This window comes from Oncorhynchus keta, chromosome 30 (assembly GCF_023373465.1).
Source record: "Oncorhynchus keta strain PuntledgeMale-10-30-2019 chromosome 30, Oket_V2, whole genome shotgun sequence".
NCBI lineage: Eukaryota > Metazoa > Chordata > Actinopteri > Salmoniformes > Salmonidae > Oncorhynchus > Oncorhynchus keta.
The window spans coordinates 22,666,173-22,683,518 of NC_068450.1; the positions used below are offsets into that span (position 1 = coordinate 22,666,173).

The window sequence follows — 17,346 nt, forward strand, 5'->3', positions numbered from 1 at the left end:
ACGTTAGGTTTTTTACATGGCACATATTGCACTTTTACTTTCTACTCCAACACTTCGTTTTTTGCATTATTTAAACCAAATTGAACATGTTTCATTATTTATTTGAGGATAAATAGATTTTATTGATGTATTATATTAAGTTAAAATAAGTGTTCATTCAGTTCCTTCAGTTAATCGGTATCTTCTTTTTTGGGTCCTCCAATAATCGGTATCGGGGTTGAAAAATCATAATCGGTCGACCTCTACTTTGCAGTGAAAGGCCAGGGAACAAGCCAATATTCATGCACCAAACCAATCAACTGCCCAGGAATCTTTGAGCTTTGGGATGGAGAACCATGATACTATCAGAACCAGATATTTTGTCCCCATGTAAAACCCATGAGAGAACTAATGACATTAGAGAACATTAAGACTGAGCACAAGGTCCAGCTTAGCTGCAGCTCCCCCTCTGGCCACGAAGGCTACGTCCAAAAGGACACCCTACACCCTACATAGAGCTGTACTTCTGACCAGAGCCTTATAAGCCCTGCTCAAAAGCAGTGCACTATATAGGGAATAGGGAGCCATGTGGGACGAAGCCCAAAGCGGAGGGTGTTTATCTCTAAACAATGCCTGTGATTGTGACTGACCCTCTAATGCTGCTGTAGCCTGTGAGACAAGGTCTATGGTTAAGGCCATAAGTCAGCCCCTTACTACAATCCACCGGCTTCTTACCACCACTGGTTCATATGATGCTCTCATACGCAAAGGAATAGTTTAGTCGTGGTTACTCTGCCAAATGGCTGAAATTCATATATATGATCATGTATTATTCCTTTGTAGAGCCCTGTGTTTTGGCTAGTCATGTCACATGACCTGGATTTGAACCTTTATTTAAAGCTTTTTCATCAAATTGTCTCCTTTTCTTTTTTATGTAAGATGGTCCAGGACCGTCCTCAGACAATTGCTTTCAATCGTCATTTCTGGAAAAAGTTTAAAATAAAGTTTAAAATCCAGGTTATGAGACATGATTAACCAAAACACAGGGTCCTATTCGTTTAATATGCGTGAATATTCTCTTGTTATTGTTTACTTTGTCGAGTTGCATCATGTAGCTCAGCTGCCAGGATGTTGTATTGTGTAAGCCTATTCTTCCTATTTGAAAAGCTACTGTAGCTGCTGGCTCTCAGACTGTCCACTGCTGACGCACACAGAAAACCCTCGACCAACAAAATTGAGCAGAAATGGTTCTGGCTCTGTCTCCCCGGGCATGTATTCTAATTTGAGGTCTTTTTCCTCCAATTCATATTCATTTCCAATAATGGCCATGGCCATTTACCCTCTGACCCGCTGTGTTGCTAGGAAACTTGAAGAGGCCTTGAATCAATGTAAGTCTTGGCGGTCCTCATTCAGCCTTTTTCTATGGGCTCGTTCAGGCTGAAAATACTCAGGCTCTCCTTTTCTCTGCCTAAGCAAACTGATTGGAGACATTCTCAGGCCCCCTAACATACATCCCAGCTCCATCGGTTTGTGTCAGCTCTGCTCCCCACATTAACAAGAAGTAATTAAATCAACTCTGAGGTTAGGCACGCTTAAAAAATTATTAGGATGGAGGAAACAAAACAGAACATCCTGGCACTGTGCGTTGTAGAGTGGCAATGCATTCTGGGGTTTGTGGTTAGCAGGGGGACTACATCTTCTGCTGAAAAGAAACGCGGGAGGTTGTCTCTTTCCTTTGATAAGCTACATGAACGAGGCCTACTGCTGAATATTAATCAGACAAGGCCAATAGGGCCCCCTCTCTCTCTCTCTTTTCATTATCAAAATGAGCTGTTTAACCAACAATGAAACATTATGGTTAAAATATCCCTTGCATATTGTAGGCTATTTTCTCTCTGGCACAGGTGATTGCCTGCATTTTAAATGCTGTTTCCCAAGCATTACAAGCATGTTTAGCTGGTGTCATCTGACCCTGGTCCTGCCCGGTCCAATTGTTTGTCATCAGCCAAGATTCAGACAAAGGCCTCTGCACTGTCTGATTCAACTCTAGATCTGATCAGCCTGCTGAATCATACCAACTAAACTCAGCTTTTTGACACAATGCTACCATTCCAGACTGATGTTCAGCCGTTAAGATACTATCATGAAAAATCATGGTGGTAAAAATACAGTGATGTCATCATGTAATATTGCTGGGTCCATCTATACTAACAGAGACACATTGTAATTTGTAAAGCAAATAATAGGTTGACATATTTCAAGACAAACAAGTACCTCGCCTGGAAAAATGTCAACATCATCACACCTTACTACAGTACAAACAGCAACACACACACAGAATGAGCCGTAGTAGCTAGCTCCATGTCGACGGAGCAGAGCAGAGACTGACAGACCCACCTGATGTCATGTAGCCCCGGGGGGACTGGCAGATGTACTGAGGGGGGTAGTGTTTGTGAAGGCGGTAGTCCTTCTCGCTGCGGGACCGGGTGCGTTCCGAGGCCCGGTCCGAGAAATCTGAGCTGGGCCAGGCCCGACGCAGGGTGGTGCTCTGTGTCTTCTTCATGGGGAGGCAGGGAGGGAGGGAGGGCTAGGCTGACCTCCTGAGGGTTGTTGATACCCCCGTCCCCACATCCACCCTGAGGGAGGGCTACACCTCAGCCCAGGTCAGGCTGGAGACATGGAAGCAGGCAGCTAGATCACTGGAATACTATTACTCTCCCTCCGTCTCTCTCCCTGCCACACACACACACACACACACACAAACTCACGGCACGATCTCACAGACAAACCGTGGTAACGCTAGCTGCTTGGCTGAATGCTGTGGGAAGGTCTCGTTCCTTTTCCTTGAGTGATCCAAAAGCAGAGGCAGCGTCCAGCGATGCATTACCTTCCTCCGTCTGCCATTAATCCAGGCTTCCAGCCTCCAGCTTCAGCGTGACCAGAGACAAACGAACACTGGGGGTCGGGGTAGTGGGGCAGCGTGAGAGACCCCGAAATCCAGACAATAGCTCAATTCAGTGCGTGAGGGAGGGCTTGGCTAACCACGAGCCGCGAACACAAAAGAGGCCAAACAGATGAGATCTGCAGCCAGGGGAGGGCTGTCCAGAGCCAGTGTCACTCACCGTCTCCCTGGACTCCCAGAGAAAAGGACGGGAAGCTCTGTGCCGTGCCGTGGGCCCTGCGCCAAGCCAAACAGCACATGAACAAACAAATCCCCAACCCTCCTCTCCTCTAATCAAAATCCAATCAGGGAAATCTGTGAAGCAAAAGTGCAAAAAAATAAACGCTTCTTCATCAGTAGCAGGCGATCCCCTTTTAAAACTGGTCCATCCACGGCCACAGCTCTCTCTCCTTCAGAAAGGGTGTGTAGTGAGCGAGCGTATCTATGCTCTGTCTGCGCGTGTGTGGATGGATGATGGAGGATGGGAGCTTGATACATATGAGCGAGGATAAGAAAAACACACGGGCGCGCAGGGAAGAAAACCACCCAGCCAGTGTGTATGAGCAGAAAGCAATGACTTTCTCCTTTCCTTTGTATTCCTGTTTTTCTCCTCCAACCCTCAGTGCGGCAGTCTCTCTCCCTCGCTCTCTCTTAAAGCAGTCTCTCGCTCTCCCTCGCTCTCTCTTAAAGCAGTCTCTCGCTCTCCTTTACAGCTCTCTCTCTCCCTCTCTCAAAGCAGTCTCTCGCTCTCCTTTACAGCTCTCTCTCTCCCTCTCTCTTAAAGCAGTCTCTCGCTCTCCTTTACAGCTCTCTCTCTTAAAGCAGTCTCTCGCTCTCCTTTACAGCTCTCTCTCTTAAAGCAGTCTCTCGCTCTCCTTTACAGCTCTCTCTCTCTCGCTCTCTCTCTCTGCCGCTCGCTTGCCGGCTGTGTTGTTGTCCTGAACGTCTACTCTGCTCACAGATACGGCTGCTCTGGAAGAGGAGTGGGTAGGGGAGCCAGGGAGGGGGGAGGGAGGGAGGCAGGGAGGGGGGAGGGAGGCAGGGAGGGAGGGGGGAGCAGGAAGCAAGTCAGTCAGCCCCCCTGTCCCATGCCAATGGAGGAGCTGTCTTGAGTTAGACTCACTGATCCTGTCAGGCTTTGCATTTCAATGTTGAAACTCCCTTTAGGCTCCCACAGCCCACCTGGCTCCCAGCCCAGCCTATGAGTGAAGAGCTGGATGGTTATTTACATACAAAGCTGTCCAATTTATAGAAACTCTGCCTCAAGTTTTAACCTCTTCCACCTCAGAAGGAGAAAGAAAACTCTTATCGGCTGCTCCTGCTAAAAGACACTGTCCTGCTGCTTTTGCCTTCTCTTCACTCTGTGAGCTCTCGTTCCACCTCTTCTTCCTATCCTCCCTCCTCTGCTCAGGGTCATCCGCAGGGTCCCCATGATTTCCACTCACTCGTTAGGATTCAGTCCAACAGCTGCAGTAGCAATTCCTCAGGAATGAGAGTTTGAGAGATAATTCCACGACAGCAAGGCGGCAGGGAGTGGAGTGGGCTGGCTGGAAGAATTGGAGCCTCTCTCTCGTTTCTCTCTCCCTCGTTTCTCTCTCCCTCGTTTCGCCCTCCCTCGTTTCTCTCTCCCTCGTTTCGCTCTCCCTCGTTTCTCTCTCCCAGTCTCTGTGAGCTTGATCAGTATATCTCATCCTCAGGACGATGGGTTGTCTCTCAGAGATGGCGTTTGTTTCCATCCAGACAGACTCCAGCCAGCCTACCAGCTCAGAGTGAGAGCAGAACACCTCCGCTCCACAAGCTCTCCACATCAGGAATATGATGACAGCTAGCGAGAGGCAGGAGACAAATTCTACATACATTAAATATAAATCAAGATGCACTAAAGTGCACTGTGTTCACGTATGTTCACATAAAGTGCAGGCAGGGCAAGAGGTACTTCAGAGTTCGCCTGGATTTCAGGATAGTCTGTGTTTCATTGAAATCCACTGAAGAAACATGAGAAATGGTATATTCCTCTCTGCGCTAGAAGTGGGCAATATATTGAATTAATTTTAATTGATGTTTGTTACGCGATATTCCAAATGCCTGTAAAGCAAAAACATGCAAAAATGTTGATCTATATCGTGAATCGCCCATATGTTAGAAAACAATTCCGATATGATTTTTAAGCCATATCGTCCAGCCCTACTCTGAGTCAACCATTCATCTCATTCTCTAATTTGTCCAATGAAGATGAGGTCAGAGTCCACTGTTTGGGAATAAAGACAACTTCTCCACCATATTTCCTCTGTAGGAATGGCCCAGCTGGACAATAATGTGACTGACTTAGCCACAGCCAAAAGAACAGTCACAGATTAAAGGAAGAATCAAAATACAGTGTGTTCAGAAAGTATTCACAGCCCTTGACTTTTTCCACATTTTGTTCTGTTACAGCCCAAACTTAAAATGGTGAAAAAATCTTTTTTAAATCCCCCACTGGCCTACACACACACAATACCCCATAATGTCAAAGTAGAATTATGTTCTTCAAAATGTTGACAAATTCATTAAAAAGGAAAATGTGAAATGTCTTGAGTCAACATATATTCAACCCCTTTTTATAGCAATCCTAAATATGTTCAGGAGTAAACATTTTCTTAACAAGTCACATAATATGTTGCATAACAGTGTCTCTCTCTCGGAGGACCTGAGCCCTAGGACCATGCCTCAGGACTACCTGGCATCAAATCAAATCAAATTTTCAAATCAAATTTTATTTGTCACATACACATGGTTAGCAGATGTTAATGCGAGTGTAGCGAAATGCTTGTGCTTCTAGTTCCGACAATGCAGTGATAACCAACAAGTAATCTAACTAACAATTCCAAAACTACTGTCTTATACACAGTGTAAGGGGATAAGGAATATGTACATAAGGATATATGAATGAGTGATGGTACAGAGCAGCATACAGTAGATGGTATCGAGTACAGTATATACATATGAGATGAGTGTGTAGACAAAGTAAACAAAGTGGCATAGTTAAAGTGGCTAGTGATACATGTATTACATAAGGATGCAGTCGATGATGTAGAGTACAGTATATGCATATGAGATGAATAATGTAGGGTAAGTAACATTATATAAGGTAGCATTGTTTAAAGTGGCTAGTGATATATTTACATCATTTCCCATGATTAAAATGGCTGGAGTTGGGTCAGTGTCAATGACAGTGTGTTGGCAGCAGCCACTCAATGTTAGTGGTGGCTGTTTAACAGTCTGATGGATAGAAGCTGTTTTTCAGTCTCTCGGTCCCAGCTTTGATGCACCTGTACTGACCTCGCCTTCTGGATGATAGCGGGGTGAACAGGCAGTGGTTCGGGTGGTTGATGTCCTTGATGACTCCTTGCTGTCCCCAGTCCACCTGGCCGTGCTGCTGCTCCAGTTTTAACTGTTCTGCCTGCGGCTAAGGAACCCTGACCTGTTCACCGGATGTGCTTCCTGTCCCAGACCTGCTGTTTTCAACTCTCTAGAGACAGCAGGAGCGGTAGAGATACTCTCAATGATCGGCTTTGAAAAGCCAACTAACATTTACTCCGTAGGTGCTGACCTGTCGCACCCTCGACTACTACTGTGATTATTATTATTTGACCATGCTGGTCATTTATGAACATTTGAACATCTTGGCCATGTTCTGTTATAATATCCACCTGGCACAGCCAGAAGAGGACTGGCCACCCCTCATAGCCTGGTTCCTCTCTAGGTTTCTTCCTAGGTTCTGGCCTTTCTAGGGAGTGTTTCCGAGCCACCGTGCTTCTACACCTGCATTGCTTGCTGTTTGGGGTTTTAGGCTGGGTTTCTGTACAGCACATTGAGATATCAGCCGATCTAAGAAGGGCTAAATACATTTGATTAATAAACTGTTTTTTTTTACGAGTACTTCATCTCTGTACCTCACACATAAAAAGTATCTGTAAAGGTCCCTCAGTCGAGCAGTGAATTTCAAACATAGATTCAACAAAAAAACAGCAAGGTTTTCCAATGCCTCACAAAGAAGGGCACATTGGTAGACGGTATTTTTTTATTTTATAAAAGCAGACATTGAATATCCATTTGACCATGGTGAAGTAATTAATTACACTACAAAGACAGGCATCTTCCTAACTCAGTTGCCAGAGATGAAGGAAACCGCCCAGTGATTTCACCATGAGGTCAATGGTGACTTTAAAACAGTTAGAGTTTAGTGGCAGTGATAGGAAAAAATTGAGGATGGATCAACAATATTGTAGTTACTCCACAATACTAACCTAAATGACAGAGTGAAAAGAAGGAAGCCTGTACAGAATCAATTATATTAAAACATGCATCCTGTTGTAATAAGGCACTTAAGTAAAACTGCAAAGAATGTGGCAAAGAAATTAACTTCATTCCTGAATATAGAAAGCGTTATGTTTGGGGTAAATCCAACACAACACATCACTGAGTACGCATAGTGCTGGCTGCATCATGTGATGGGTATGCTTGTCATTGGCAACGACTACAGAGTTTTTTATGATACAAATAAATGGAATAGAGCTAAGCACAAGCAAAATCTTAGAGGAAAACCTGGCTCAGTCTGCTTTCCAATAGACACATGTACATTTCAGCAGGACAATAACCAAAAACAAATATACACTGGAGTTGGAAATATACACTGGAGTTGTTTACCAAGACAACACTGAATGTTCCTGAGTGGCCTAGTTACAGTTTTGACATACACCACCAATCAAAAGTTTGGACACACCTACTCATACCAGAGTTTTTCTTATTTTTTTTACTATTGTCCACATAGAATAATAGTGAAGACTTCAAAACTATGAAATAACACATATTGAATCATGTAGTAAACAAATAGCCAACCTTTGCCTTGATGACAGCTTTGCACACTCTCGACCAGCTTCATGAGGTAGTCACCTGGAATCCATTTCAATTAACAGGTGTGCCTCGTTAAAAGTTAATTTGTGGAATTTCTTTCCTCCTTTAATGCATTTGAGCCAATGTTGTGACAACGTAGGGGGGTTACAGAAAATAGCCCTATTTGATAAAAGACCAAGTCCATTTTATGGCAAGAACAGCTCAAATAAGCAAAGAGAAATGACAGTCCATCATTACTTTAAGACATGAAGGACAGTCAATATGGAAAATTTCAAGAACTTTGAAAGTTTCTTCAAGTGCAGTTGAAAAAACCATCAAGCGCTACGATGAAACTGGCTCTCATGAGGACCGCCACAGGAAAGGAAGACCCAGAGGTACTTCTGCTGCAAAGGATAAGTTCATTAGAGTTGCCAGCCTCAGAAATTGCATCCCAAAAAAATTCTTCACAGAGTTCAAGTAACAGACACATCTCAACATCAACTGTTCAGAGAAGACTGTGTGAATCAGGCCTTCATGGTCGAATTGCTGCAAAGAAACCACTACTAAAGGACACCAATAAGAAGAATGTCACGCCTGCTCCCCCTTCCTAGAGCTCGAGGGCGTCAGGCTACCCGTCTTTACACGCACCTGTCAACATCAGACGGCCTACAGGGAGGAGGTGAGGGCCCTCGGAGTGTGGTGTCAGGAAAATAACCTCTCACTCAACGTCAACAAAACAAAGGAGATGATTGTGGACTTCAGGAAACAGCAGAGGGAGCATCCCCCCATCCACATCGACGGGACAATTGTGGAGAAGGTGGAAAGTTAAGTTCCTCGGCGTACACATCACGGACACACTGAAATGGTCCACCCTCACAGACATCGTGGTGAAAAAAGCGCAACAGCGCCACTTCAACCTCAGGAGGCTGAAGAAATGGGGCATGTCAGCTAAAACACTCACAAACTTTTACAGATGCACAATCGATAGAATCCTGTCGGGCTGTATCACAGCCTGGTACAGCAACTGCTCCGCCCACAATCGCAAGGCTCTCCAGAGGGTAGTGAGGTCTGCACAACGCATCACCGGGGGAAAACTAGCTGCCCTCCAGGACACCTACAGCACCCGATGTCACAGGAAGGCCAAAAAGATCATCAAGGACAGCAACCACCCGAGCCACTGCCTGTTCACCCCGCTATCATCCAGAAGGCAAGGTCAGTACAGGTGCATCAAAGCGGGGATCGAGAGACTGAAAAACAGCATCCATCTCAAAGCCATCGGACTGTTAAACAGCCATCACTAACATAGAAAGGCTGCTGCCAACATACAGATTCAAATCTCTGGCCACTTAAATAAATGTAATACATGGATTTAATAAAGGTATCACTAGTCACTTTAAATAACACCACTTTAATCATTGTCTACACATCCTACATTACTCGTCTCATACAGTTGAAGTCAGAAGATTACATACACCAAAGTCAAATACATTTAAACTCAGTTTTTCACAATTCCTGACATTTAGTCTTAGGTTAGTTAGGATCACTACTTTATTTTAAGAATGTGAAATGTCAGAATAATAGTAGAGAGGATGATTTAATTCAGCTTTTTATTTCTTTTATCACATTCTTTCATCACATTCCCAGTGGGTCAGATGTTTTCATACACTCAATTAGTATTTGGTAGGATTGCCTTTAAATTGTTTCACTTGGGTCAAACGTTTCAGGTGGCCTTCCACAAGCTTCCGACAATAAGTTGGGTGAATTTTGGCCAATACCTTGACTGAATACCTTGACTTTGCTGTCCTTAAGCCATTTTGCCACAACTTTGGAAGTGTGCTTGGGGTCATTGTCCATTTGGAAGTCCCATTAACGACCAAGCTTTAACTTCATGACTGATGTGTTGAGATGTTGCTTCAATATATCCACATAATTTTCCTTTCCTCATGATGCCATCTATTTTGTGAAGTTCACCAGTCCCCCCTGCAGCAAAGCACCCCCACAACATGCTGCAACCCACGTGCTTCACAAATTATGTCAATAAGCCTATCAGAAGTGTCTAAAGCCATGACATAATATTCTGGAATTTTCCAAGCTGTTTAAAAGGCACAGTCAACTTAGTGTATGTAAACTTCTGACCCACTGAAATTGTGATACAGATTATTTCACTTATAATTCACTGTATGTAAACAATTGTTGGACAAATGACTTGTGCCATGCACAAAGTAGATGTCCTAACCGAGTTGCCAAAACTATAGTTTGTTAAGAAGAAATTTGTGGAGTGATTGAAAAACAAGTTTTAATGACTCCAACCTAAGTGTAAATAAACCTCTGACTTCAACTGTATGTATGTATGTATGTATGTATGTATGTATGTATGTATGTATGTATGTATGTATGTATGTATGTATGTATGTATATACAGTGCCTTGCGAAAGTATTCGGCCCCCTTGAACTTTGCGACCTTTTGCCACATTTCAGGCTTCAAACATAAAGATATAAAACTGTATTTTTTGGTGAAGAATCAACAACAAGTGGGACACAATCATGAAGTGGAACGACATTTATTGGATATTTCAAACTTTTTTAACAAATCAAAAACTGAAAAATTGGGCGTGCAAAATTATTCAGCCCCTTTACTTTCAGTGCAGCAAACTCTCTCCAGAAGTTCAGTGAGGATCTCTGAATGAGCCAATGTTGACCTAAATGACTAATGATGATAAATACAATCCACCTGTGTGTAATCAAGTCTCCGTATAAATGCACCTGCACTGTGATAGTCTCAGAGGTCCGTTAAAAGCGTAGAGAGCATCATGAAGAACAAGGAACACACCAGGCAGGTCCAAGATACTGTTGTGAAGAAGTTTAAAGCAGGATTTGGATACAAAAAGATTTCCCAAGCTTTAAACATCCCAAGGAGCACTGTGCAAGCGATAATATTGAAATGGAAGGAGTATCAGACCACTGCAAATCTAACAAGACCTGGCCATCCCTCTAAACTTTCAGCTCATACAAGGAGAAGACTGATCAGAGATGCAGCCAAGAGGCCCATGATCACTCTGGATGAACTGCAGAGATCTACAGCTGAGGTGGGAGACTCTGTCCATAGGACAACAATCAGTCGTATATTGCACAAATCTGGCCTTTATGGAAGAGTGGCAAGAAGAAAGCCATTTCTTAAAGATATCCATAAAAAGTGTTGTTTAAAGTTTGCCACAAGCCACCTGGGAGACACACCAAACATGTGGAAGAAGGTGCTCTGGTCAGATGAAACCAAAATTGAGCTTTTTGGCAACAATGCAAAACGTTATGTTTGGCGTAAAAGCAACACAGCTCATCACCCTGAAGACACCATCCCCACTGTCAAACATGGTGGTGGCAGCATCATGGTTTGGGCCTGCTTTTCTTCAGCAAGGACAGGGAAGATGGTTAAAATTGATGGGAAGATGGATGGAGCCAAATAAAGGACCATTCTGGAAGAAAACCTGATGGAGTCTGCAAAAGACCTGAGACTGGGATGGAGATTTGTCTTCCAACAAAACAATGATCCAAAACATAAAGCAAAATCTACAATGGAATGGTTCAAAAATAAACATATCCAGGTGTTAGAATGGCCAAGTCAAAGTCCAGACCTGAATCCAATCGAGAATCTGTGGAAAGAACTGAAAACTGCTGTTCACAAATGCTCTCCATCCAACCTCACTGAGCTCTCCAACCTCACACACCTCTCGATGTGCAAAACTGATAGAGACATACCCCAAGCGACTTACAGCTGTAATCGCAGCAAAAGTATTAACTTAAGGGGGCTGAATAATTTTGCACGCCCAATTTTTCAGTTTTTGATTTGTTAAAATTTTTTGAAATATCCAATAAATGTCGTTCCACTTCATGATTGTGTCCCACTTGTTGTTGATTCTTCACAAAAAAATACAGTTTTATATCTTTATGTTTGAAACCTGAAATGTGGCAAAAGGTCGCAAAGTTCAAGGGGGCCGAATACTTTCGCAAGGCACTGTATATACTCTATTCTATCTACTGCATCTTGCCTATGCCGCACGGCCATCGCTCATCCATATATTTACATGTTCATATTCATCCCTTTAAATTTGTGTGTATTAGGTAGTCAAATGTGTTAGATTACTTGTTAGATATTATTGCACTGTCGGAACTAGAAGCACAAACATTTTGCTACACTCGCATTAACATCTGCTAACCATGTGTATGTGACCAATAAAATTTGATTTGATCATTACGCGCAGCTACGCTCATTGGACTCACCTGGACACCTTCACGTGGTTGATTCCCCCTGTGTATCTGTCTGTTCCTCGATGATGTTCCCTGTGTTAGCATTAATTGTTGTTATGTGTTCCTGTCCAGACGCTGTTCCTGTTCTGTTTCATGTCCGTCAGTTATTAGACCTTCACTCCCTGTACCTGCTTCTCATCTCCTGCGTCGATCCTTTCAAAGAAGAGACTTGATTGGGCCAAGAAACACGAGCAATGGACATTAGACCGGTGGAAATTTGTACTTTGGTCTGGAGTCCAAACTGGAGATTTTTTGTTCCAATCGCTGTGTCTTTGTGAGACACAGAGTAGATGAAAGGATGATCTCAGCATGTGTGGTTCCCACCGTGAAGCATGGAGGTGGTGGTGTGATGGTGCTTTGCTGGTGACACTGACTGTGATTTATTTAGAATTCAAGGCACACTTAACCAGCATGGCTAACACAGCATTCTGCAGCGATACACCATCCTATCTGGTTTGCCTTTCATTTACATTACATTTAAGTCATTTAGCAGACGCTCTTATCCAGAGCGACTTACAAATTGGTGCATTCACCTTATGACATCCAGTGGAACAGCCACTTTACAATAGTGCATCTAAATCTTTTAAGGGGGTGAGAAGGATTACTTTATCCTATCCTAGGTATTCCTTAAAGAGGTGGGGTTTCAGGTGTCTCCGGAAGGTGGTGATTGACTCCGCTGTCCTGGCGTCGTGAGGGAGTGTGTTCCACCATTGGGAAGCCAGAGCAGCGATCAGTTTTGACTGGGCTGAGCGGGAACTGTACTTCCTCAGTGGTACTATTATTTGTTTTTCAACAGGACAATGACCCAACACACCTCCAGGTTGTGTAAGGGCTATTTGACGAAGAAGGAGAGTGATGGAGTGCTGCATAAGATGACCTTGGCCTCCACAATCCCCCGACCTCAACCCAATTGAGATGGTTTGGAATGTGATGGATCACAGAGTGAAGGAAAAGCAGCAAACAACAAATAAGTGCTCAGCATATGTGGGAACTCCTTCAAGACTTTTGGAAAAGTATTCCAGGTGAAGCTGGTTGAGACAACGCCAAGAGTGTGCAAAGCTGTCATCAAGGCAAAGGGTGGCTATTTGAAGAATCTCATATATAAACTATATTTTTGCTTAACAATTTTTTATTTACTACATGATTCCATGTTTCATAGTTATTTAATAGCTTTGATGTCTTCACTATTATTCTACAATGTAGACAATAGTAAAAGTAAAGAAAAACCTTTGAATGAGTAGGTGTTCTAAAGATTTTGACCGGTAGTGTAAATCGACTTTATAATCGATGGCAAGACTTGAAAATAGCTTAGTATTGATAAACAACCAACTTGACAGAGCTTGAAGATTTTGGAAAAGAATAATGGGCAAATGTTGCACAATCGAGGTGAGCAAAGCTCTTAGATACTTACCCAGAAAGACTTGCTGCCAAAATGTGAATCTAACATCTTGAATACTTATCTAGTTAAGTTATATTAGTGTTTTATTTTTCATAATTGTTTACCAAATGCTAGAATTTTTCTTCCACTTTGACAGAGTATTTTGTTTAGATCGACAAAAAAATGACAATGAAATTCATGTTAATCCCACTTTACGTGGAATAAGTAAAGAGGTGTGAACACTTTCTGAAGGCACTGTAACCTGTATAAAATCAAAACATAGGCCAGTAAATGGCAAAATAACCACTGAAATTCAAGACTGGTGCTACAAAAATCATTTAGAAACAGTAAATGTTAGCTAGCGCCGACAGATTTTTCACTTTTCATATCAAGAGAAAACATTTGATTGGCTTCGAGCCATGAGGCAACTCCCGTTACTCCCGTTACTCCCGTTCCATCCTCAAGAGTTATAGGCTAACTCTGACTCTGAGCTGATGCTAAGCAGACGTGGTTTTAAATGACATTTCCTTGTAATGAGACACTATGGAGCCCCAGAGGGATAAAACTCATGATAAAACCTGTCCAAGCCTAAGGTCAATGTCATTCACCCTCAGCTTCCCCCCAACACTGCAGCCGTACACACCAATTAGTATTCTGAAAGGATGGGCCAGTAATAAATAACTGCGTGGGTTTTCAACCACTCACCAAGCCAAGAGGAACATCAACCCACTCGTTTAATAAATGTTGTTATCCTTGCTGAAGTCATTGTATCCATATTGGGGTGGTGGGGTTGGGGTTAGGGATGAGCATTTGAAATGTTTTGACTGTTCGATAGGCTTGGGCGATATTTCCCGGGGGGAGTGGGAGCATGCTACGCAACTGCTTACAACTAAAAGTATAAATATAAGAAATCAAATCAATTATATCCAGCTCAGGGCTCCAGTTATGCATTTGGTTTGCTAACCTGCTAGCCAAGTGGCTGGATGTCAAGATCAAGCTTCTTGGTTACATCAGAGACATTCAATCCCCTCCTGGATCAAGATCCCTGTTGCCTAAATAGTTTTGATAAAGTAAATATACCCCTTCTGTGCGCATTCGGCAATACCGTATACCCCGGTGTGGTATAGAAAATCTCAAATCTGTATAAAATCGAGCAAACAGCCATGTGTAACAGTACAATTTTACGTCCGTCCCCTCGCCCATACCCGGGCGCGAACCAGGGACCCTCTGCACACAACGACAACAGTCACCCTCGAAGCATCGTTACCCATCGCTCCACAAAAGCCGCAGCCCTTGCAGAGCAAGGGGAACTACTACTTCAAGGTCTCAGAGCAAGTGACGTAACCGATTGAAATGCTATTTAGCGCACACCGCTAACTAAGCTAGCCGTTTCACATCCGTTACACTCACCCCCCTTTTGACCTTCCTCCTTTTCCCGCAGCAACCAGTAATCCGGGTCAACAGCATCAATGTAACAGTATACTTTTAAACCGTCCCCTCGCCCATACCCGGGCGCGAACCAGGGACCCTCTGCACACATCAACAACAGTCATCCACAAAGCATCGTTACCCATCGCTCCACAAGAGCCACGGCCCTTGCAGAGCAAGGGGAACTACTACTTCAAGGTCTCAGAGCAAGTGACGTAACCGATTGAAATGCTATTTAGCGCACACCGCTAACTAAGCTAGCCGTTTCACATCCGTTACACATGCAATCGCCATAGACAAACATTGGCAGTAGAATGGCCTTACTTAATTAAGAGTTCACTGAGACTTTCACGTGGCACTGTCATATGATGGCGCCTTTCCAACAAGTCAGTTCGTCAAATTTCTACCCTGCTAGTGTTGCCCCGGTCAACTGTAAGTGCTGTTATTGTGAAGTGGAAACATCTAGGAGCAACAACGACTCGGCCGCTAAGTGGTAGGCCACACAAGCTCACTGAATGGGACCGCCGAGTGTTAAAGAGCATAACAATCGTCCGTCCTCGGTTGCAAAACTCACTACCGAGTCCCAAATTGCCTTTGGAAGCAACGTCAGTACAAGAAATGTTTGTCAGGAGCTTCATGAAATGCAGCCGCACACAAGCCTAAGATCTTCATGTGCAATGCCAAGTGTCGGCTGGAGTGGTGTAAAGCTCGCCACCATTGGACTCTGGAGCAGTGGAAACACGCTCTCTGTAGTGATGAATCACGCTTCACCATCTGGCAGTCCGACAGACGAGTCGGAGTTTGGCAGATGCCAGGTGAACTCTACCTGCCTGAATGCATAATGCAAATTGTAAAGTTTGGTGGAGGAGGAATAATGGTCTGGGGCTGTTTTTCTTGGTTTTGGCTAGGCCCCTTAGTTCCAGTGAAGGAAAATCTTAAAAGATACAGCATACAATGACATACCAATCAATTCTGTTTCCAACTTTGTGGCAACAGTTTGGGGAAGGCCTTTTCCTATTTCAGCATGACAATGCCCCCATGCACAAAGCAAGGTTCATACAGAAATAATTTGTTGAGATCAGTGTGGAAGAACTTGACTGGCCTGCACAGAGCCCTGACCTCAACCCCATTGAACACCTTCGGGATAAATTGGAATGCCAACTGCAAGTCAGGCCTAATTGTCCAACATCAGTGCCCGACTTCACTAATGCTCTTGTGGCTGAATGGAAGCAAATCCCCGCAGCAATGTTCCAACATCTAGTGGAAAGCCTTGGCAGAATAGTGGAGGCTGTGATAGCAGCAAAGGGAGGCCCAACTCCATATTAATGCCTATAATTTTAAATAGAGCTGTTTGAAGAGCAGGTGTCCACTACTTTTGGTCATGTAGTGTACTTTCCAACCTCAAATCAACCAATCCATTTTGAATTGATGATAACACTTTCGTCATTTGGCAAGGAATGTAGCTTGTGTGCCCCATCAGCTATGTTGTATAGGTATTTATTTCTGGCATAACGGGAGCTTGTGTGCCCCATCAGCTATGTTGTATAGGTATTTATTTCTGGCATAATGGGAGCTTGTGTGCCCCATCAGCTATGTTGTATAGGTATTTATTTCTGGCATAACGGGAGCTTGTGTGCCCCATCAGCTATGTTGTATAGGTATTTATTTCTGGCATAATGGGAGCTTGTGTGCCCCATCAGCTATGTTGTATAGGTATTTATTTCTGGCATAACGGGAGCTTGTGTGCCCCATCAGCTATGTTGTATAGGTATTTATTTCTGGCATAATGGGAGCTTGTGTGCCCCATCAGCTATGTTGTATAGGTATTTATTTCTGGCATAATGGGAGCTTGTGTGCCCCATCAGCTATGTTGTATAGGTATTTATTTCTGGCATAACGGGAGCTTGTGTGCCCCATCAGCTATGTTGTATAGGTATTTATTTCTGGCATAACGGGAGCTTGTGTGCCCCATCAGCTATGTTGTATAGATATTTATTTCTGGCATAACGGGAGCTTGTGTGCCCCATCAGCTATGTTGTATAGGTATTTATTTCTGGCATAACGGGAGCTTGTGTGCCCACTCAGCACGCATGTGTGGAGGGAGAGGTCCGGGCGCAATTGAGTGAATGAGACACAAAAGGGAAAGGGAATTTAGGGAGAAGAGTGTGATGCTTGGCTTAGTTTATTTTTTGTTGTGCCCCGCAAATGCACATGTACAAATGGAACACTATAGTCAAGTAAGGCCCAATCAACGAGGGCTATGCATTCTTTGGAAAATAATGAACAAGTGGAACAGAGTTGCTTTATTTTCCAGAGAATACATTGAGCCCTGAGTTGACTATACCTTTCATACCATGGCTATAATTTAACACATTTGCAGGTAGAAATGTGTTCATTTGCAGGTAGAAATGTGTTCGACAACATCCACTGAAATAGCTGCAGTAGT

General features: G+C 43.6%; 1 protein-coding gene across 4 annotated transcripts in view; it reads right to left on the reverse strand.

Moving 5' to 3' along the window:
- LOC118363302 (storkhead-box protein 2-like) overlaps window positions 1–17,346 on the reverse strand; it is a 100,013-nt gene that overhangs the window by 57,363 nt on the left and 25,304 nt on the right. The window contains exon 1 of one of the 4 annotated variants that reach the window (XM_035744016.2): window positions 2,377–2,934. The exons of the other annotated variants lie outside the window; for them this stretch is intronic. Coding sequence (XP_035599909.1) covers window positions 2,377–2,542 — 166 coding nt within the window. The 5' untranslated portion in view covers window positions 2,543–2,934. Of the gene's footprint in view, window positions 1–2,376; window positions 2,935–17,346 lie in introns of those variants that run through there. 4 annotated transcript variants of the gene reach the window in all.